The 24,309-nt window shown below is 44.5% G+C and overlaps 1 protein-coding gene across 2 annotated transcripts in view; it reads left to right on the forward strand.

Annotated features, from left to right (window-relative positions):
- The window catches only part of LOC135513846 (G protein-coupled receptor kinase 5-like), a 49,071-nt gene that overhangs the window by 10,542 nt on the left and 14,220 nt on the right, over positions 1-24,309 (forward strand). For both annotated transcript variants that reach the window (XM_064936804.1, XM_064936803.1), the window contains exons 2-3: positions 23,128-23,223; positions 23,352-23,464. In XM_064936804.1, the coding sequence (XP_064792876.1) occupies positions 23,128-23,223; positions 23,352-23,464 (209 nt within the window). The remainder of the gene's footprint in view (positions 1-23,127; positions 23,224-23,351; positions 23,465-24,309) is intronic.

A 24,309-nucleotide genomic window follows, 5' to 3' on the forward strand; every position in this document is an offset into this window, starting at 1 on the left:
GTCAGCATCAACAAAACTTAATATCCGCTATCTTGGTTAGTGTGTTCAGGTGTGTTGACTGTGCCTTGTTTTCTTTGAAATGGGGTCTGTCTGAATAGACTGAAATGAAGAGCTTTGTATGAGTTTTTTTTTTAAACGCACAAAAAAACATGGAATGCTAGCTCTGTCCTGGTGTCGCAGTGGACTAATTCCAGGACTAAAGAACAGAAGATCGTAGGTTTGAATCTCACTGATGCCATGTCACAATCAAAAAAGGAATTTGTTTGCATGATTAATGCCTAAGCAAATACATTTCCATGTGTCCTATCAGTGCTAAGGGTTCAAAACAGTTAACCTAAATGAAACATGTTCTCTGAATTGTATTTAATTACCTTAAAATAACTCAATTTCCTTTCTCAGAATGTTAATAAAACCCCCAAGGAAAACTTTCAGCAAACCATGGTAAAATTTTCTCATAACGTCCCTGCAACCTAGACATGTATGTTCCCAGAACAGGCAAAATTGACACCGTTAAAAACGGTCAGGAAACTTATGGCTTTTTCCCAGAACCAATGGGAAACCAAAAACGTACGTACCCTCAACTTACAACGAACTTAATGTATTATCTGGGTGATCCCATTTCATGACCTCACTCTCCAAGGGAGTCTCAGGGAGAATGGGATATGCAAAAAACCTAATTTCCATTTCACCACACACTTGTAGAGGTTATGTACATGTGTGAAACAGGGCAAATATAAGTGCCCCCTATTTGATCTTTTTGACCTAAGATTGGATCAGGTCAAAGGTTTAGTCTGTACCATTTGTTCCTTTTGGAGGATTCAGAGCAGTAGGCCAAGTGCTGGTGGACTGTTCTGTTCCTCTCTTGTAGATGTATAGCGTATGTCACCCAGTGTGCCCTCAGCTGTCACAATGCAATTTTTTATCACTTTTCATGTGTGGATATTTATAGAACAGGAAAATTGTGACACCTGACACTTACCCGTACAGGAGAGTAATCCCCCCTCCTCTTTCACTCACTCTCCAATTCTAACCTTAAAAAATGTATTTGGGGATTGGTGTCCCTTCCACGGGATGCTTGAGCTAACGTAGGCTAATGTGATTAGAATGAGGTTGGAAGTAACAAGAACATTTCCCAGGATATAGACATATCTAATATTGTCAGAAAGCTTAAATTCTTGTTAATCTAACTGCACTGTCCAATTTACATTAGCTATTACAATGAGAGAATACCATACCATTGTTTGAGGAGAGTGCACAATTTTTAACATAAAAAGTTATTAATAAACAGATTAGGCACATTTGGGCAGTCTTGATATATCATTTTTAACAGAAATGCAATGGTTAATTGGATCAGTCTAAAACGTTGCACATACACTGCTGCCATCTAGTGGCCAAAATTTAAATTGCACCTTGGCTGAAATAATACATTATGGCCTTTCTGTTGCATTTTAAAGATGATACCAAAAAAAATACAAAAGAACGGTTTTTATTTTCTTTGTATGATCTTTTACCAGATCCATTGTGTTATATTTGCCTACATTCCTTTCACATTTCCACGAACTTCAAAGTGTTTCCTTACAAATGGTACCAAGAAAATGCATAACCTTGCTTCAGTGCCTGAGCTTCAGGCAGTTAGATTTGGGTATGTAATTTTAGGCAGAAATTGAAATAAAGGGGCGGATCCTTAAGAGTTTCACCTGAAACCCCCTAGAAATAGCATTTGACCTTTTTCCCCAGTTGGTCAAATTTTTGTTAGTTTATTCTTAATTCCACAGAAGTATATTTAAACATGTCCACACACAGCTGACAGTTCAGTCCCATTCAAAATCCTATTTTTCCTAACCTATACTTTACCTTAACCTTATTATTTATTTAACCAGGCAAGTCTGTTAAGAACACATTTTTATTTACAATGATGACCTACCCCAGCCAAACCCTAACCCGGACGACTGGGCCAATTGTGCGCCGCCATATGGGACTCCCAATCACAGCCGGTTGAGATACAGCGTGGAATCGAACTAGGGTCTGCAGTGACACCTCTAGTACTGAGATGCAATGCCTTAGACTGCTGCGCCACTCGGGAGCCTAAAACCTTAAACATAATTCTAACACTAACTGTAACCTTAACTCTAAACCCCCTAGAAATAAAGCAGTTAACCCACTGTTCCCAGGGCGCCGAAGACGTGGATGTCGATTTAAGGCAGCCCCCCCCCCGCACCTCTCTCATTCAGAGGGGTTGGGTTAAATGCGGAAGACACATCTCAGTTGAAAGCAGTTGTCCCCAGTTGGTCAAATTGTTGTTTGTTTACTATTCTTGTGGGGACTTCTGGTCCCCACAAGAATAGTTAAACATGTCCACACACACGCACATAGACACACAGTGTTGTAATAGAGACAAGCATCAGATCTCATAGGTTGTGAGGTCAGGGACCTGTCTGACCACCTCTGTCAAAGGCCTCTCTAGGTAAGCCTGTGTTAACAGACCGACAGCTAGAGCCCTCAGACAGACACTATTTCTAACATCACCGTTGGTTGCCAAGACGCCGCAATACGCGTGAAGAGATCAAACCTGTTACGCTCAGGCCATTGTGTTCAGAATCAATTCCCTGGAGTTGGTTGATGAAACTACTATTTTTATTTTGTTACTCTGTACATTTTTGACGTTTTGATATATTGATCATGATTTGTATAAAGTATGTCATGTAACAGAGTGTAAAGCCTGTTATCGGTCTTTATTTTTCCCCTGTATGACTGTGTGATCTCAATAAATTAAAAAATCACACAACTTAACAACACCAAAGAGGTCATTGTCACTGTACCAAACTATGCTTTAAGTCAGTGGTCACCAACCAAGGCATTCCTTGAACCATTTCATATGTCTGAAGGTACAAACTGGCTTTCTGGCGGGACCGTGGCGAGCAAATCAAGTGCACTATAGACCTATCACTGGCCAATCAGCTGGCTCAGATTACCGTGTCTGCAGCAATGTAGCAGGCGTAAAAGAAAGTTACAGCAAAGCCGATACTGAAATTTCTAAACTTTTAAAACCATGACTAGAGAGACGGTCAACGAATACAGGAAAGAGCTGCTGTTTTTGAGTGAGTTCATGTTTATTAAGTTCTTACTCATCACTGTCAACACTTTGTATTCAACACTTTTATAAACCATAAAATGTTCTTTCTTCCTACTTGCACTGCAAGCAGCACTGCAGTTGTAATGAATGAGTAGGAAAGTGGATCCATAGGCTTGCGTTGTTCTTATTAGCGGTTTGGGTCTTCTTTATATAGAGGAATATTTCACTTTCTCTGGTCATAGGAGTAACAACATGAATTTGTGCACGAGGCAGAAATAATGTGACTTGAGTTTTGCCAGCAGCTGGAAGACTGTGTCCCCTTTTGGTCAGTGTCAGCGGAGGAAAGGTAGAGGGGAGGGATGTTGAGAGGCAGACCCTTAGTCTGCTGTTCTCTCCCTCCACCCAGTAAAATAAAAAAGGAAAGGATTTATATGCATGATCACTCAGATGTGCCTCACGAGTAATGCAACAACTGATACATTACCGGTGTGATCATATAGCCTACCTCCATATAGCCAACCTCATAAAGCCTACCTCAAATGTTGAAATATTATTTAAAACAAATGGTCTGAGAAGAATGCATTGGCAGGGAAATTCAAGCAAAGCCATTATGCTGTGATAATGTTTTGGGCCTATAGCCTACTGCACACACCTCATTACTACAGTACTCTTTTTTTTAAATAGGTTCATGTTTAAAAAGAATGACGAGAGATCTCGGCTTGCATTTTGACTCGCAAAGTGATCTCGACTCCAAAAAGGTTGGTGACCACAGCTTTAAGTTGTAGCAACATATGTATTGCATGGAACATACACTGAGTGTACAGAACATGGAACATACACTGAGTGTACAGAACATGGAACATACACTGAGTGTACAGAACATGGAACATACACTGAGTGTACAGAACATGGAACATACACTGAGTGTACAGAACATTAAGAACACTTTCCTAATATTGAGTTGCACCCCCCCCCCCCCATCCTTTTACCCTCAGAACAGCCTCAATTCGTCGGTGCATGAGCCCATCTTGAGTCCAATGCTTCCCACAGTTGTCAAGTTCGCTGGATGTCCGTGGACCATTCTTGATACACATGGGAAACGGTTGAGCATGAAAAGCCCAGCACCTTTTACCATACCCCGTTCAAAGGCACTTAAATCTTTTGTCTCCCCCATTCACCCTCTGAATAGCAAACAGACACAACCCATGTCTCAATTGTCTTAAGACTTAAAAATCCTTGTTTAACCTGTCTCCTCCCCTTCATCTACACAGATTGAAGTGGATTTAACACGTGACATCAATAAGGGATCATAGATTTTGCCTAGTTAGTCTATGTCATGGAAAGAGCAGGTGTTCTTAATGTTTTATACACTCAGTGTATGTCATTCTTTCTGTGTTCATTAATCGTCTATGAAAAGCCAGGAGTTTTTCCTAGTCAGCTGAGGTCACATACTCAGGCTATAAGTAGACGGGACTGGTCAGTCCAGAGTTTTTCCTGCTCAGCTCACATGACCAGTAAAAAACTACTGGCCCTAGCTATGAAAAATATTAAGTCTATGACCCCCACTAAGTAGTTTACAATGAGACAAAAGACACTCCGAAGAATAGTACCGTGTGAATGCTACGGCCATGCGTACGTCATTGATGTTTGCTTAAAGCGCACTAACAGATGTTACAGCTGCTTGGAACATCTCATTATTACTAAAAGACAATTTATCACCAGGTCCCTTTTTATAATCCCCCAAAATACTAACAATGACATTACTACGGAGGAACTGGGCAACACATAGCTAGCTCTTCCTCCCATAGTCCCCTGTTTCACTCTGATTGCAGGACAGAGCATTTCTCAGTATCTCACACACACACACACACACACACACCTGGCTAACACATAGCCTAAAGCATGTGTGCTGGAAACAGTCTGACGTGTATTTCCAAGTACGCCTGTGTTAGCCCGGTGCACTCAGTGTGCTCTTTGTTTCAGTGGAAGGATAAAGATCTCTTATCGCCATGTCCTTCTGAGGAGAAATGGATATGATGTTTGTTTTGGCTAACCAATGGATCTTTCAGAGTCAACAATCCTCCCTTGATATCAAGTTAATCCAGTTTACCTACCTGGTAATTCAGCCTGTTAGTTTTGCATTGGCAGTGTGTGAAGCACAGACCTGAAAGAACACCTCCCTATCCTCTGACCACCATGCACGTACTTTCTCAGGATAACACTGACCACGTTTACACGCACAGCAAGATCCCCTTATTATTCTGGATATTCAACTATTCTGTTTGTGAGTTAATGCATATAAACATCATATCCCGTTTACAATAATCCGAAAAAGCTTGTTAGGCAATGTTATAATTTGTGACATCTCGTATTACACAGAACAAAATATAAACGCGACATGTAAAGTCTTGGTCCCATGTTTCATGAGCTGAAATTAAAGATTACAGAAATGTTCCTTACTCACAAAAAGCTTGTTTCTCTAAAATGTAATGCACAAATTTGTTTACATCCCTGTTAGTGAGCATTTCTCCTTTGCCAAGATAATTCACCTGACAGGTGTGGCATATCAAGAAGCAGATTAAACAGCATGATCATTATACAGGTGCTTGGGACAATAAAAGGCCACTCTAAAATGTGCAGTTTTGTCACAACAAAATGCCACAGATGTCTCAAGTTTTGATGGAGTGTGCAATTGGCATGCTGACTGCTGATGTCCTCCAGAGCGGTTTCCAGATAATTCAATGTTTAATTCTCTACCACATGTCACGTCCAATGAAGTTTTAGAGAATTTCGGAGTACATCCAACCGGCCTCACAACCGCAGACCACGTGTAACCATGCCAGCCCAGGACCTCCACATCCGGCTTCTTCACCTGCAGGATCTTCAGAGGGGGGAGGAGTATTTCTGTCTGTAATAAAGCAGTTTTTTGGGGGAGATAAACTCATTCTGACTGGCTGGGCCTGGCTCCCAAATGGGTGGGCCTATGCCCTCCCAGGCCCACCCATGACTGCACCCCTGCCCAGTCATGTGAAATCAATAGATTAGGTGCTAATTTATTTATTTAAATTGTCAGATTTCCTTACATGAGCTGTAACTCAGCAAAATCTTTGAAGTTGTTGCATGTTGCGTTTTATATTTTTGCTCAGTATAAAACAGTGTTTGCTTCCTGATTGTGAGAAGGAGTCAGGTCACTGACATGTCTGACACCTCACGGTGCTGCCCAGGGAAAGGACAGGATTGCTTTGGCTTATATTAACGTGGGGACATTACGGTGATAGTTTTACCTATAGCTCTGCTTATGGTCCTGCTGCTGGGCGTTTGGTTCAGTACTTAATATAGTTAGTTGCCTAATAGTCTCAATGGTTCACATCGGGGAACATTTGAAGGGTTAAGGGCCAAGGGAACTAGAACAGAAATGGAACTGAACGTTCATTGAAGGAGCCCACAGTCATTCAACACAGGAAATGAATTTGTCCTTCGGTTCTGTCAAATTAAATCAAATGTTAATTGTCACATGCGCCGAGTACAATGGGTGTAGCCTTTCTTACCTGAAATGCTTACTAAGAAGCCCTTCCCAACGATGCAGAGGTCAGGTCAGGACCTTACACATTGCACACACTATTTACTACCACTGGTCTATCAGGTAGAGCTGGCACAGTTACCGTATAACTGTGTAACCGATGGTTATGGATGAAGAATGTCATGTGTTTTGTTTTTTGAAACAAATCAAATCAAATTTTATTTGTCACATACACATGGTTAGCAGATGTTAATGCGAGTGTAGCGAAATGCTTGTGCTTCCAGTTCCGACAATGCAGTAATAACCAACAAGTAATCTAACTAACAATTCCAAAACTAATATCTTATACACAGTGTAAGGGGATAAATAATATGTACATAAAGATATGAATGAGTGATGGTGCAGAGCAGCATAGGCAAGATACAGTAGATGGTATCGAGTACAGTATATACATATGAGATGAGTATGTAAACAAAGTGGCATAGTTAAAGTGGCTAGTGATACATGTATTACATAAGGATGCAGTAGATGATAGAGTACAGTATATACGTATACATATGAGATGAATAATGTAGGGTATGTAAACATTATATTAGGTAGCAGTGTTTAAAGTGGCTAGTGATATATTTTACATCCTTTCCCATCAATTCCCATTATTGAAGTGGCTGGAGTTGAGTCAGTGTGTTGGCAGCCGCCACTCAATGTTAGTGGTTGCTGTTTAACAGTCTGATGGCCTTGAGATAGAAGCTGTTTTTCAGTCTCTCGGTCCCAGCTTTGATGCACCTGTACTGACCTCGCCTTCTGGATGATAACGGGGTGAACAGGCAGTGGCTCGGGTGGGTGTTGTCCTTGATGATCATTATGGCCTTCCTGTAACATCGGGTGGTGTAGGTGTCCTGGAGGGCAGGTAGTTTGCCCCCGGTGATACGTTGTGCAGACCTCACTACCCTCTGGAGAGCCTTAAGGTTGTGGGCGAAGCAGTTGCCATACCAGGCGGTGATACAGCCCGCTAGGATGCTCTCGATTGTGCATCTGTAGAAGTTTGTGAGTGTTTTTGTTGACAAGCCGAATTTCTTCAGCCTCCTGAGGTTGAAGAGGCGCTGCTGCGCCTTCTTCACGATGCTGTCTGTGTGAGTGGACCAATTTAGTTTGTCTGTGATGTGTATGCCGAGTAACTTAAAACTTACTACCCTCTCCACTACTGTTCCATCGATGTGGATAGGGGGGTGTTCCCTCTGCTGTTTCCTGAAGTCCACAATCATCTCCTTAGTTTTGTTGACATTGAGTGTGAGGTTATTGTCCTGACACCACACTCCGAGGGCCCTCACCTCCTCCCTGTAGGCCGTCTCGTCGTTGTTGGTAATCAAGCCTACCACTGTTGTGTCGTCCGCAAACTTGATGATTGAGTTGGAGGCGTGCGTTGCCGCGCAGTCGTGGGTGAACAGGGAGTACAGGAGAGGGCTCAGAACGCACCCTTGTGGGGCCCCAGTGTTGAGGATCAGCGGGGTGGAGATGTTGTTGCCTACCCTCACCACCTGGGGGCGGCCCGTCAGGAAGTCCAGTACCCAGTTGCACAGGGCGGGGTCGAGACCCAGGATCTCGAGCTTGATGATGAGCTTGGAGGGTACTATGGTGTTAAATGCCGAGCTGTAGTCGATGAACAGCATTCTCACATAGGTATTCCTCTTGTCCAGATGGGTTAGGGCAGTGTGCAGTGTGGTTGAGATTGCGTCGTCTGTGGACCTATTTGAGCGGTAAGCAAATTGGAGTGGGTCTAGGGTGTCAGGTAGGGTGGAGGTGATATGGTCCTTGACTAGTCTCTCAAAGCACTTCATGATGACGGAAGTGAGTGCTACGGGGCGGTAGTCATTTAGCTCAGTTACCTTAGCTTTCTTGGGAACAGGAACAATGGTGGCCCTCTTGAAGCATGTGGGAACAGCAGACTGGTATAGGGATTGATTGAATATGCCCGTAAACACACCAGCCAGCTGGTCTGCGCATGCTCTGAGGGCGCGGCTGGGGATGCCGTCTGGGCCTGCAGCCTTGCGAGGGTTAACACGTTTAAATGTTTTACTCACCTCGGCTGCAGTGAAGGAGAGACCGCATGTTTCAGTTGCAGGCCTTGTCAGTGGCACTGTATTGTCCTCAAAGCAGGCAAAAAAGTTATTTAGTCTGCCTGGGAGCAAGACATCCTGGTCCGTGACTGAGCTGGATTTCATCTTGTAGTCCGTGATTGACTGTAGACCCTGCCACATACCTCTTGTGTCTGAGCCGTTGAATTGAGATTCTACTTTGTCTCTATACTGACGCTTAGCTTGTTTGATAGCCTTACGGAGGGAATAGCTGCACTGTTTGTATTCGGTCATGTTGCCAGTCACCTTGCTCTGATTAAAAGCAGTGGTTCGCGCTTTCAGTTTCACGCGAATGCTGCCATCAATCCACGGTTTCTGGTTAGGGAATGTTTTAATCGTTGCTATGGGAACGACATCTTCAAAGCACGTTCTAATGAACTCGCACACCGAATCAGCGTATTCGTCAATGTTGTTGCCTGACACAATACGAAACATGTCCCAGTCCACGTGATGGAAGCAGTCTTGGAGTGTGGAATCAGCTTGGTCGGACCAGCGTTGGACAGACCTCAGCGTGGGAGCTTCTTATTTTAGTTTCTGTTTGTAGGCAGGGATCAGCAAAATGGAGTCGTGGTCAGCTTTTCCGAAAGGGGGGCGGGGCAGGGCCTTATATGCGTCGCGGAAGTTAGAATAACAGTGATCCAAGGTTTTGCCAGCCCTGGTGGCGCAATCGATATGCTGATACATTTTAGGGAGTCTTGTTTTCAGATTAGCCTTGTTAAAATCCCCAGCAACAATGAATGCAGCCTCAGGATGTATGGATTCCAGTTTGCAAAGAGTCAAATAAAGTTAGTTCAGAGCCATCGATGTGTCTGCTTGGGGGGGAATATATACGGCTGTGATTATAATCAAAGAGAATTCTCTTGGTAGATAATGCGGTCTACATTTGATTGTGAGGAATTCTAAATCAGGTGAACAGAAGGATTTGAGTTCCTGTATGTTTTTGTGATCACACCACGTCTCGTTAGCCATAAGGCATACGCCCCCGCCCCTCTTCTTACCAGAAAGGTGTTTGTTTCTGTCGGCGCGATGTGTGGAGAAACCCGCTGGCTGAAGACGGAACAGCCTGACATTTGTGTGGTTGAGTCCGTTTCTGCAGTAACATGGACTCTTCACAACCTGTTGTTGCATTCGAGTCTCCGGTTGCCTAGAATGAATAGAAGGGGCTTGGAATCTCTAACCCTGGCAATTACCCTGGCAAGTGTACCCATAACTGGTAAAGTCATATGTACACTCACAATGGCTGCCTGGTATTGTGATGCAATAGTTTGTTTGGTAATGTAGAATTTTCATTCAAATGATGTTAATTGATGTGGCTCATGCAGTGGAATGTCAGTTGATTTGTATCAACAAATCACAGCACATATTGAATGGGTCTTTTCCCATTCACAGTAGATGCGATAAAGGTCAATGGAACACAGACGTTCCATTGACCGGATTGGCGCACATTCAACAAATCTGATCCAACAAAGTGGATATTCGTCAAATCTGTCACGTACGGTTCCCATAGTGACCGTGCGTACATACCCCAACCAGAAGCCATGAATCACAGGCAATATCCGCATTGAGCCAAAGGGTAGAGCTGCTGCTTTCCAGGAGCGGGACTCTAACCTGGAATCTTATAAGAAATCCCGCTATGCCCTCCGACGAACCATCAAGCAGTCAATACAGGACTAATATTGAATCATACTAGACCTGCTCCGACGCTTGTAGGATGTGGCAGGGCATTCAAACTATTACAGGCTATAAACGGAAGCACAGCCGCAAGCTGCCCATTGAGACAAGCCAACCAGATGAGCTAAATTACTTCTATGCTCACTTCGAGGCAAGTAACATGACTGTTATGATCACGCTCTACTTAGCGGATGTGAGTAAGACCTTAAAACAGGTAAAAATCCACAAGGCCGCAGGGCCAAATGGATTACCAGGATGTGTACTCCGAGCACGCGCTAACAAACTAGCATGTGTCTTCACGGACATTTTCAACTTGTCCCTGACTGAGTCTGTAATACCAACATGTTTCAAGCAGACCATCATAGTCTCTGTGTCCAAGAACACTAAGGTAACCTGCCAAAATGACTACCAACCCGTAGAACTCACGTCTGTAGCCATGAAGTGCTTCGAAAGGCTGGTCATAGCTCACATCAACAACATCATCCCAGAAACCCTAGACCCACTCCAATTTGTATACTGCCCCAACAGATCCACTCATGATGCAATCTCTATTGCACTCAACACTGCCTTTCCCTCCTGGACAAAAGGAACACCTATGTGAGAATGCTGTTCATTGACTACAGCTCAGTGTTACATTTACATTTTACATTTAAGTCATTTGGCAGACGCTCTTATCCAGAGCGACTTACAAATTGGTGAATTCACCTTATGACATCCAGTGGAACAGCCACTTTACAATAGTGCATCTAAATCATTTAAGGGGGGGGGTGAGAAGGATTACTTTATCCTATCCTAGGTATTCCTTAAAGAGGTGGGGTTTCAGGTGTCTCCGGAAGGTGGTGATTGACTCCGCTGTCCTGGCGTCGTGAGGGAGTTTGTTCCACCATTGGGGGGCCAGAGCAGCGAACAGTTTTGACTGGGCTGAGCGGGAACTGTACTTCCTCAGTGGTAGGGAGGCGAGCAGGCCAGAGGTGGATGAACGCAGTGCCCTTGTTTGGGTGTAGGGCCTGATCAGAGCCTGGAGGTACTGCGGTGCCGTTCCCCTCACAGCTCCGTAGGCAAGCACCATGGTCTTGTAGCAGATGCGAGCTTCAACTGGAAGCCAGTGGAGAGAGCGGAGGAGCGGGGTGACGTGAGAGAACTTGGGAAGGTTGAACACCAGACGGGCTGCGGCGTTCTGGATGAGTTGTAGGTGTTCAACACCATAGTGCCCTCAAAGCTCATCACTAAGCTAAGGACCCTGGGAATAAACACCTCCCTCATCAACTAGATCCTGGACTTTCTGACAGGCCGCCTCCAGGTGGTTAGGGTAGGTAAAAACTCATCCGCCACGCTGATCCTCAACACGGGGGCCCCTCAGGCGTGCATGCTCAGTCCCCTCCTGTACTCCCTGTTCACTCATGACTGCATGGTCAGGCACGACTCCAACATCATCATTAAGTTTGCTGACGACACAACAGTGGTAAGCCTGATCACTGACAACGATGTGACAGCCTATAGGGAGGAGGTCTTAGACCTGGACATGTGGTGCCAGGACAACAACAACTCCCTCAACGTGTTCAAGACAAAGGAGATGATTATGGACTACAGGAAAAGGAAGACCGAGCACGCCCCCACTCTCATCAATGGGGCTGTAATGGAGCAGGTTGAGAGCTTCAAGTTCCTTGGTGTCCACATCACCAACAAACTCTCATGGTCCATACACACTAAGACAGTCGTGAAGAGGGCACAACAAAACTTATTCCCCCTCAGAAGACTGAAAAGATTTGGCATGGGTCCTCAGATCCTCAAAAGGTTCTACAGCTGCAACATCGAGAGCATCCTGACTGGTTGCATCACTGCCTGGTATAGCAACTGCTCTGCCTCTGATCGCAAGGCACTACAGAGGGTAGTGCGTATGGCCCGGTACATCACTGGGGCCAAGCTTCCTGCCATCCAGGACCTCTATACCAGTTGGTGTCAGAGGAAGACCCTAAAAATTGTCAATGACTCCAGCCACCCTTGTCATAGACTGTTCTCTCTGCTACCGCACGGCAAGCGGTACCGGAGCGCCAAGTCTAGGTCCAAAGGCTTCTTAACAGCTTCTACCCACATTCCATAAGACTCCTGAACAGCTAATCAAATGGCTACCCAGACCCCTCTTACGCTGCTGCTACTCTCTGGTTATTATCTATGCATAGTCACTTTAACTCTACCTACATGTACATATTACCTCGACTAACTGGTGCCCACGCACATTGACTCTGTTCCGGTGCCCCCTGTATATAGCCTCGCTATTGTTATTTTACTGCTGCTGTTTAATTATTTGTAATTTAACATTTTTATTTTGAATTTTTTACTTAACACTTATTTATCTTAACTGCTTGACGCATTGATGTTTAAGGACTTGTAAATACGCATTTCACTGTAAGGTCTACACCTGTGACAAATAAAATGGTATTTTATTTACAATGACTTCAGAAAGTCTTCATACCCCTTGACTTATTCCACATTTTGTTATTACAGTCTGAATTAAAAATGGATTAAATATGATTTTTTTCTCACCCATCTACACACAATAACCCATAATGACAAAGTGAAAACATGTTTTTAGAAATGTTTGCAAATGTGTTGAAAATTAAAAACAGAAATATATTATTTACATAAGTATTCATATTTCTGAGTCAATACTTTGTAGAAACACATTTGGCAGCATTTACAGCTGTGAGTCTTTCTGGGTAAGTCTCTAAGAGCTTTCCACACCTGGATTGTGCAACGTATCCCCATTTATTTAAAACAAATCTTCAAACTCTGTCAAATTGGTTGTTGATCATTGCTAGAAAATAATTTTCAGGTCTTGACATAGATTCTCAAGTCGATTTAAGTCAAAACTGTGACTCGGCCACTCAGGAACATTCCCTGTCTTCTTGATAAGCAACTCCAGTGTAGATTTGGTCTTGTGTTTTAGGTTATTGTCCTGCTGAAATGTGAATTAATCTCTGTGTGGAGTGGAAAGCAGACCGAACCAGGTTTCCCTCTAGGATTTTGCCTGTGCTTAGCTGCATTCCATTTATTTTTATCCTGAAAAACTACCAAGTCCTTAATGATTACAAGCATACCCATAACATGATGCAGTCACCACTATGCTTAAAAATATTGAGAGTGGTACTCAGTAATGTATTGGATTTGCCCTAAACATAACACTTTTGTTGTCAGGACAAAAGTGAATTGCTTTGCCACATTTTTTGCAGTATTCATTTAGTGCCTTGTTGCAAACAGAATACATGTTTTGTAATATTGGTATTCTTGTCACGGATCCCCGGATTGTGTATTTAATCAAGGTACTCCTCGCTATTTTGTTTGGGTCTCAACCCTGTGTTTGGTATACATGTTTGTTTGGTCTTCGTACACAGCACGGGGACTACAATGTAACTCTTTTTTTAAAGTCCCCATTGGCCTCATGATGAAATCTCTGAGTGGTTTTCTTCCTCTCGGGCAACTGAGTTAGGGAGGACGCTTGTATCTTTGTAGTAACTGGGTGTATTGATACACCATCCAAAGTGTAATGAATAACTTTTCTATGGTTTAAGGGATATTCAATGTATGCTTTATTTTCTTTCTCATCTACCAATGGGTGCCCTTCTTTGCGAAGCAATGGAAAACCTCCCTGATTTCTGTGTTTGAAATTTACTGCTCAACTGAGGGACCTTACTGATAATTTTACGTGTGGGGTTCAGAGATGAGGTAGTCATTCACAAGTACACTATTATTGCACACATTGAATCCATGCAACTTATTATGTGACTTATTAAGCACATTTTTACTCCTGAAATTATTTAAGCTTGCCATAAGAAAGGGGTTAAATACTTATTGACTCAAGACATTTAGGCTTTTCACGTTTTATTAATTTGTAAACATTTCAAAAAACATAATTCCACTTTGACATGGGCCCCCACTTAACCGGAGAAGGAAGCTCCAACACCAACCTCTGATGCGTTCACCACAAATGGGGCCGATCAGGTGAGGATAAACTCAGCTTCTCTTCCCAAAAACCTTGAACCTTTGGTTAAAGCTGAGAGAGGAGTTGCCACCAAAGAAGTTCTTGAAAGAGAACCATGAACATATTGTGCCACAAACATAGGGAATTGTGTGTAGGCCAGTGCCCCAAAAAATCTAAATTAAATATATTTTAAATTCAGGCTGTAACACAACAAAATCTGCAGAAATGAAACGGGTGTGAATACTTTCTAAAGGCCCTGCATGTATTCTAATAGCCCCCCCCCCCATGGCCCTTTCCCCCATGTGTTTCCATAGTAAATCCATTGTTTTGATCGAGTTTGAGTGACCTCTTTACCACATCTATATCGATGGATACACTTGCTGCTTTTACTTCCTGCTTTGCTCTTATGGGTACACTCACAATAGCCTCCAGTCCACCCATTATGCCATCATTGACTTGAATGGGGATGTGCGGTATATTAATGAAATTTCTATGGCAGCATATGCAGTCACCAGGATAATCAACAGGAATAGAGCAAAACATTTGTTTAATTTAGGAAATCTGTTCCCAAATATTCCCATGAATCAAAAAAGAGTCTTGATCGTGTCTCAGTGCGATCAAGGTAGGAAATTATTGTTATTTACAAATGCACATTTTTGGGGGACTTAGTTGTTGTCAATTTGTTTCCTTCCCCTGGTCTAAAATGTCAGGATGTAGTTTTCTAGCAATCACTTTTACATTAGATTTTGAGGTTTGTATTGTGTTGATCATGTGTCTTTTATTTATATATATTATTATTATTTTTTGTTAACTGTGTGTGTGACAGATCCAGTACAGACCTACTGTGTCTGAAGCTTCTCCTGGCCTCCCATCCCATGTAGTCAGGATGAGCTCATCGCTACAAAGTCCACAGTGGAGCTCTCTTCGCTCACAGTACTCCTCAAACTTCACTTTCTCTCTCACACACACACACACACACACACACACACACACACAACACACACACACACACACACACACACACACACACACACACACACACACACACACACACACACGAACACACTTCACAAAGTTCCCTTTACTCAGGACAGTAGGATGATGGTACATATCCTCCTCTCTAATTAGATTTTTATTTAACTAACACTGAAAACGCACTCCTGAAATTATTTTTTAAGAAATTAATTTGTAAACATTTCGTAAAACAAAAAACATAATTCCACACGTGAGTATGATGATGGTAACCCCCTGGTTTCTCTCCAGACAGATGTAGTTCTCTCTGACATTTTTACTTTGCTCGGCTCGCACTGATGATGTCAGAGCTGTAAACCAGAAACACGAAACAAAGGGAGTAGTCCGCATAACCCGCATGGAACAAATTACACTGACGGGTTCCTGTACGCAATGAGCGCACACCGGAATGTGTGTGTTTGTGTGTAAGAGGGAGTGAGTGAGAGAGTAACACACTGTGAGAAAGGGAGCTACAGAATAGAGTGATAGAGAGAGAGGAAGGGGAGAGGAGAAAGTTTACATAACACTTTTATGACTCTATTCATACTTTTACAACCCAACTTTGTCAAACAGAAAGCTACAGTAACAAATCCAGACACTGTGCTGCTTGACACAGGCTTTTACTTAACTTAAACATTATACTATGGTTAGAAATCTGAGCATATTCATTTATTCTAGTTTCACATTTCCACAAAGGCTTAGCACTATCACACAGTGCCAGATGCATTCCATTGCAGACGGTCTTGGAATGTTCATGTCAATGTTTCCCCTTCATAAGGCAGCGATGGCCAGCTGCCATGGAAGTAACATAAAATGATAACTCGGGAAAGTAATGGGGTCATGTTTTCTGCTCCCACTATGGCGCAGACTTATTGTCATGAAAAGTATGGTTATTTTGTCTTCCTGTCTACATGCTGTAGGTAGCATTGAATGCTATACGCACTTCTGGTGAGGTTGCTATTGTAAAAAAAAAAAATGTGTTCCCAGAATGGATTTTAGTTTGAAACCATTCTTTGGTTACACTGCTACAATGTAGTTTAATTTCATGCTGTAATGACATACTATGCACTGAATTATACTGGTAATGTATTTTAAAGTCTCTTTATTGTGGGACCCCCCCAATAGCTTCCTCTCTGTGTTTCCGTGATGCTGTGTGTGTGCCTGATTTGGTCATTGTTTTAATGTTGTTTGGAATCTGTGAAGTGAATTCATGGAGCCCACCCCTCAACACAGTATTTAGTTTGGGCTCTCTTTGATGGCAGTACTGGCTTGCAAGTAATATTCTAAGAGTTGGTCCCTGGTTCTGCTGTTTCTTAAGATCTATAGCATCCATCACCTGTACTCTTAGATGGGATCCTCCTAAGGCTGTTAGTTAATGCTAACAATTAACTGCACTGAAATGAGTACTGGTAGAGTTTGCTAAGCAGTTATAAATGCTTTCTTTCAAATGACACACACACACACACACACACACACACACACACACACACACACACACACACACACACACACACACACACACACACACACACACACACACACACACACACACACACACACACACACACAGGCCTGAGCCTGTTCCTTCATGTAGACTTTGTCCCTGTTAGTTTCAGCTGAACACCAAAGTAAAAGTCACTCAGATACTTTTCAGGTTTCATTTGCCCACAGACACACTTGTTCTTTGTGCTTTGATCAGTAGGTTTTCTCAATGACTTTTAAAGGGCAAGTTTATGGTTATTTTGTGTTATCCTAACCATAGAATTAGAAATCTATTCATGTGGTCCTTTAACAAAAACATTTTTTAAACTGTGGACTGATATGCTAAATACATTGCTCAAAAAAATAAAGGGAACACTAAAATAACATCCTAGATCTGAATGAATGAAATATTCTTATTAAATACTTTTTTCTTTACATGGATGAATGTGCTGACAACAAAATCATACAAAAATTATCAATGGAAATAAAAGGTATCAACCCATGGAGGTCTGGATTTGGAGTCACACTCAAAATTAAAGTGGAAAACCACACTACAGGCTGATCCAACTTTGATGTAATGTCCTTAAAACAAGTCAAAATGAGGCACAGTAGTGTGTGTGGCCTCCACGTGCCTGTATGACCTCCCTACAACGCCTGGGCATGCACCTGATGAGGTGGCGGATGGTCTCCTGAGGGATCTCCTCCCAGACCTGGACTAAAGCATCCGCCAACTCCTGGACAGTCTGTGGTGCAATGTGGCGTTGGTGGATGGAGCGAGACATGATGTCCCAGATGTGCTCAATTGGATTCAGGTCTGGGGAACGGGCTGGCCAGTCCATAGCATCAATGCCTTCCTCTTGCAGGAACTGCTGACACACTCCAGCCACATGAGGTCGAGCATTGTCTTGCATTAGGAGGAAGCCAGGGCCAACCGCACCAGCATATGGTCTCACAAGGGGTCTGAGGATCTCATCTCGGTACCTAATGGCAGTCAGGCTACCTCTGGCGAGCACATGGAGGGATGTGCGGCCCCCCAAAGAAATGCCACCCCACACCATGACTGACCCACCGCCAAACCGGTCATGCTGGAGGATGTTGCAGGCAGCAGAACATTCTCCACGGCCTCTCCAGACTCTATCACGTCTGTCATGTGCTCAGTGTGAACCTGCTTTCATCTGTGAAGAGCACAGGGCGCCAGTGGCGAATTTGCCAATCTTGGTGTTCTCGGGCAAATGCCAAACGTCCTGCACGGTGTTGGGCTGTAAGCACAACCCCCACCTGTGGACGTCGGGCCCTCATACCACCCTCATGGAGTCTGTTTCTGACCGTTTGAGCAGACACATGCACATTTGTGGCCGGCTGGAGGTCATTTTGCAGGGCTCTGACAGTGCTCCTCCTTGTACAAAGGCGGAGGTAGCGGTCCTGCTGCTGGGTTGTTGCCCTCCTACGGCCTCCTCCACGTCTCCTGATGTACTGGCCTGTTTCCTGGTAGCGCCTCCATGCTCTGGACACTACGCTGACAGACACAGCAAACCTTCTTGCCACAGCTCGCATTGATGTGCCATCCTGGATGAGCTGCACTACCTGAGCCTCTTGTGTGGGTTGTAGACTCCGTCTCATGCTACCACTAGAGTGGAAGCACTGCCAGCATTCAAAAGTGACCAAAACATCAGCCAGGAAGCATAGGAACTGAGAAGTGGTCTGTGGTCCCCACCTGCAGAACCACTCCCTTTTGGCGGTATCTTGCTAATTACCTATAATTTCCACCTGTTGTCTATTCCATTTGCACAACAGCATGTGAAATGTATTGTCAATCAGTGTTGCTTCCTAAGTGGACAATTTGATTTCACAGAAGTGTGATTGACTTGGAGTTACATTGTGTTGTTTAAGTGTTCCCTTTATTTTTTGAGCAGTGTATATAACTATACATTTGACTCCTGACAATTGCACATCGAATGAGTAAAAACTCTGTATAAGTTGAACCATTCCTTACTGCATCTCAGATATACAGTATCTGTGCTAAACCAAAATGTATTTTATCTACCACGAAAACAACGGGAAGGTTGTTAATCTAGTAAACAAGTTGTAAACCTGTGACTTCAAATGACCCAAGATAGAGATGATTGATTGGCCAGCAGAATGGAAAGAGGTCACTGATTGGTCACGAATGTGGGAATGCAGCTCAATAACCGGGCATGTAAAAGTGATTATTCAGTGGGAACGAATCAGACACTTAGAGAGTGAGACTAAGAAAGAGGGAGAGATTAAGAGAGGGAGGAAAAGTGAGAGAAGGGTAAGTAAGAAAGAAGTTGTTGATGGACAGACCGACAGAGAGAAAAAGAGTGAGGAAGGAAGAGACTGGGAGAGAATAGGATATAGTACAGGGGTGGGCAAACTACGGGTCCGGTTCCGGCCTGCGAGCCCATTCAATCCGGGGGGGGGGTATGATTATGTGCTAAAACCACTCCAAGCTTCTCTTGAATGTCTGCAACTAGATAGAAAGTATGCAGAAATTATAATGAATGTATAGATTTTTAAATAATTGCCCTTTTTTTCTGGCCTGCAAACAAATCAATCCCCAAAAATCTGTGCGGCCACCCTTTGGAATTTCGAAAATGAGCCAAAATGTTTGCCCACCACTGGTACGGTAGATGCAGAGGGAAGGAGGAGTATTGTGGTCAAGTACATCCATACAGGATTTACACTTGTGTTTTACCCAATTTACCCTAGTGTTTTACCCAAAAGGATCAGACTTTTATGTTTCCACCTACGCAGGCCGACACCCCTGTCGTTTGACTGGGCGCAGGCCGACACCCCTGTCGTCTGACTGGGTCATGGCTTTGGTGGACCTGCTCTCACCTGGGGCCAAAGCCAGGCCACTGGTGCTTTCAACCCTGCATTTACATAACAATGGCCAACTGTGAACTGTAACATCTCACAAAGCAACTGTTTTGATTATGCAGAGGTTGTTGATTCTGCTCTTACAGTGGTGTTACAGTGTAACAACAGCATCGTGTTGTATTGAAAGACAGGGTGGAGGACCAAGCTATTTACACCATCTTTCTTACACCTGGATTTATTCATTGTAAATCCATGAAGGGAATGAATGAGAAAACACTGTGGAGAAGGAGAGAGAATTAGATATGTTGTAATTCTCTATTTGATGGGCCTCATTCCGTTATGAGCCTCGTAGACCACATGTTTACCATCTATGCTATGATGTCCACCATAGTCTCTTGCTCTAACCAGCCTAGCCTTCTGAGAAGCCTGACTGCGTCTCACCTGTCTGTCACTTATTCATTACTTTCCCCCATTTAAATCAAAAAGAGTTGTATTTCTGTTCTCTGAGAAGTTGTGTGAACGTAGCTAGGGAAGTGGGCTGGGGTAAGAATGTCATAGTTACTGTTGCTTAGGCCCAATAGTTATTTTAGGATGTTTAAGGTCAGGGTTAATAATTCACTAGTTACACCTGTTGACTTGTTGGAGTTACATTTCCCTTATATTCCATGTGACCCAACCAGGAACATCTCAGGCTATAACTAGGACCCAATCTGTTTTTCCTGAGCAGGACATGTGTTGCCTGAAAGGCTTACCTCTGCAAGGGTTCCACGACATAGTTTTCACCTGTCAAGTCAATGTCAGTTCAGTGAGGTGAAGGAGGGGAGGAAGGAGGCCCATTGTGTAACCCAGTTTAGACTGAGGTCTGAGGGGAGGAAGGAGGCCTGTTGTGTAACCCAGTTTAGCCTGAGGTCTGAGGGGAGGAAGGAGGCCCGTTGTGTAACCCAGTTTAGACTGAGGTCTGAGGGGAGGAGGGAGGCCTGTTGTGTAACCCAGTTTAGTCTGATGGGAGGAGGGAGGCCTGTTGTGTAACTCAGTTTAGTCTGAGGGAAGGAGGGAGGCCTGTTGTGCAACCCAGTTTAGTCTGAGGGGAGGAGGGAGGCCTGTTGTGTAACCCAGTTTAGACTGAGTTCTGAGGGGAGGGGGGAGGCCTGTTGTGTAACCCTGTTTAGACTGAGGTCTAAGGGGAGGAGGGAGGCCTGTTGTGTAACCCAGCTTAGTCTGAGGGGAGGAGGGAGGCCCATTGTGTAACCCAGTTTAGAATGAGGTCTGAGGAGAGGAGGGAGGCCCATTGTGTAACCCAATTTAGAACGAGGTCTGAGGGGAGGAGGGAGGCCCATTGTGTAACCCAGTTTAGAATGAGGTCTGAGGGGAGGAAGGAGGCATGTTGTGTAACCCAGTTTCGACTGAGGTCTGAGGGGAGGAGGGAGGCTTGTTGTGTAGCCCTGTTTAGACTGAGGTCTGAAGAGAGGAGGGAGGCCTGTTGTGTAACCCTGATTAGACTGAGGGGATGAGGGAGGCCTGTTGTGTAACCCAGCATAGTCTGAGGGGAGGAGGGAGGCCTGTTGTGTAACCCAGTTTAGTCTGAGGGGAGGAGGGAGGCCCATTGTGTAACCCAGTTTAGTCTGAGGGGAGGAGGGAGGCCTGTTGTGTAACCCTGTTTAGAATGAGGTCTGAGGGGAGGAGGGAGGCCTGTTGTGTAACCCAGTTTAGACTGAGGTCTGAGGGGAGGAGGGAGGCCCGTTGTGTAACCCAGTTTAGACTGAGGTCTGAGGGGAGGAGGGAGGCATGTTGTGTAACCCAGTTTAGACTGACGTCTGAGGGGAGGAGGGTGGCCTGTTGTGTAACCCAGTTTAGACTGAGGTCTGAGGAGAGGAGGGAGGCCTGTTGTGTAACCCAGTTTAGTCTGAGGGGAGGAGGGAGGCCTGTTGTGTAACCCTGTTTAGAATGAGGTCTGAGGGGAGGAGGGAGGCCTGTTGTGTAACCCAGTTTAGACTGAGGTCTGAGGGGAGTAGGGAGGCCTGTTGTGTAACCCTGTTTAGACTGAGGTCTGAGGGGAGGAGGGAGGCCTGTTGTGTAACCCAGTTTAGACTGACGTCTGGGGAGGAGGGAGGCCTGTTGTGTAACCCAGTTTAGACTGAGGTCTGAGGGGAGGAGGGAGGCCTGTTGTGTAACCCAGTTTAGTTAGACTGAGGTCTGAGGGGAGGAGGGAGGCCTGTTATGTAACCCAGTTTAGTTAGACTGAGGTCTGAGGTGAGGAGGGAGGCCTGTTGTGTAACCTAGGTTAGACTGATGCCTGAGGTGAGGAGGGAGGCCTGTTGTGTAACCCAGTTTAGACTGACGTCTGGGGAGGAGGGAGGCCTGTTGTGTAACCCAGTTTAGACTGAGGTCTGAGGGGAGGAGGGAGGCCTGTTATGTAACCCAGTTTAGTTAGACTGAGGTCTGAGGGGAGGAGGGAGGCCTGTTATGTAACCCAGTTTAGTTAGACTGAGGTCTGAGGTGAGGAGGGAGGCCTGTTGTGTAACCTAGGTTAGACTGATGCCTGAGGTGAGGAGGGAGGCCTGTTGTGTAACCTCGGTTAGACTGATGCCTGAGGGGAGGGTCTGTGGCAGCAGTCAGTGTGCAAGAAAGAGTTTGGGGGGGTAAGTAAAGAGGAAAGGGATGTGAAAGCTGCTAAAGCGTTTACACACAGTGAGTGGTTAAAACATTACATACTTGTTGGAGCGTTCCTGGATTATTGATTAAAGATGTCCATCTGTCTGTAGCCCTCGCTCTCTCCTCTACCTCGCTCTCGCTCTCCATCTCTCTCCATCACTCTCATACCAGACTATCCTACACAATGTGAGTGTGAGACAGGGAAGGGCAAACCTAGCGAACATTAGCACCATTTCAGTAGCAAACATGGTTAATCATATGATATTGATGCGTGTGTGTGAGAGCCCTCTGCTGGAAGAATATTCGGGGTTATTTAGTGATGGAATCTGCTTTGGCCAAGCTCTATGTGCTGACGGGAATCTGTCTAACTGGGATGGATTCCCTGTTAAACACACACGCACACTGTTCTGCCTCGGGGGGGGGGGGGGGGCACATTCCCCGGCGCATTACACAGAGGACGAAAAGGAAAGGGAGAGAAGGGATTTGGAGAGGAAGTGAGACATAATGAAAAATGATACATAAACACAATGGCTATGAGTTCATTCAGAGCCCTGATCTGCACTCATTTGTCAGTTGCAGAGCTCTCCATCTCTTTCTCTCTTTGCGTGTGTGCGCCTCAGCATTGAACATATCTGTGTGTGTGTGTGTGTGTGTGTGTGTGTGTGTGTGTGTGTGTGTGTGTGTGTGTGTGTGTGTGTGTAAGCACAGAACCTCAGTTGTTGTAGTTGATCGTCCCCCTCATCCCTTGTTTTCTCTCTCTCTGCAGGTGGAGGTGGGAAGAGGAAAGGGAGGAGTAAGAAATGGAAGGAGATCCTTCGCTTCCCCCACATCAGCCAATGCACTGAGCTGGGCAACAGCATCGGTACATTACTGTGTGTGTGTTTTTGCAAGTATTACTTGTGTGCCACTTTGCTGGTGTGTTGTAAGTGTTTGTAAACGTGCCTAGGTCTATCCAAATGTGTGTGTGGTTTGTTTGTTTGTTTCTTGCAGATCGGGACTACATAAGCCTGTGTGAGAAGCAGCCTATCGGCAGACTGCTGTTCCGCCTGTACTGTGAGACCAGACCTGAATTACTACGATGCATCCACCTACTGGACGCCATGGTAAACACACACACTTGGATTAAACACTATCTCAAAAATGACTGATCATGTTCAGTTGACTGAGAGAAGATAATCAAATTGAGAAGGGATTATACTAACAGCCTCCCCTTTACTCAGTGACACAGTGTTCCAGATGACAGGTTTTACATTGTAGAGAAGAAACCATCAAACCCAATATCAACAGTGGCCTGCAGCCTCCCCATTATCATGTGACTGGATGAGAGGATTGTTTCTGGTCAGACCCCCCTTCCCATCCACACCCCTTCCCACCAACCTAAAAAGGACCGTCACGTGCTCAGAGGGAAATTACCCTCGCACACACAAAATACATGCATTTGTAGTCGCACACACTAGATCTGAGGGTAAAACACAAGGTTATGAGAAAGAAGAGATGATGGAATCAGACATCTAGATTCCATCTCCAAAATACTCTTGTGGGGTCGTTTTTTTGTGAAGGAGAAACAGATACTATACTGTATAAGTCAGGACAAGAGAGAGAGGGAGAGAGCAAAGGAAGGAAGGAATGTGCCTGGGGTCCCTGTGGTTCCTCTGACGTCAGTGCAGAGGGAGGGGGGTATGTGTGATTGCTGGCGAATTATGATTGGCTATTGTTGGCCAAAGTCTGTACGCGTTGACACACACACACACACACACACACACACACACACACACACACACACACACACACACACACACACACACACACACACACACACACACACACACACTACATAGAATGAGCTTCCCAATTGTTACCCCTAGGGGTTAGCTGAAGGGAAACGGAGACGCCCCCTTGGCTTTTTGGCAGACTTGTGTATACACCCTTACACACACACCACTAAGGT

Source organism: Oncorhynchus masou, chromosome 25 (genome assembly GCF_036934945.1).
Source record: "Oncorhynchus masou masou isolate Uvic2021 chromosome 25, UVic_Omas_1.1, whole genome shotgun sequence".
NCBI lineage: Eukaryota > Metazoa > Chordata > Actinopteri > Salmoniformes > Salmonidae > Oncorhynchus > Oncorhynchus masou.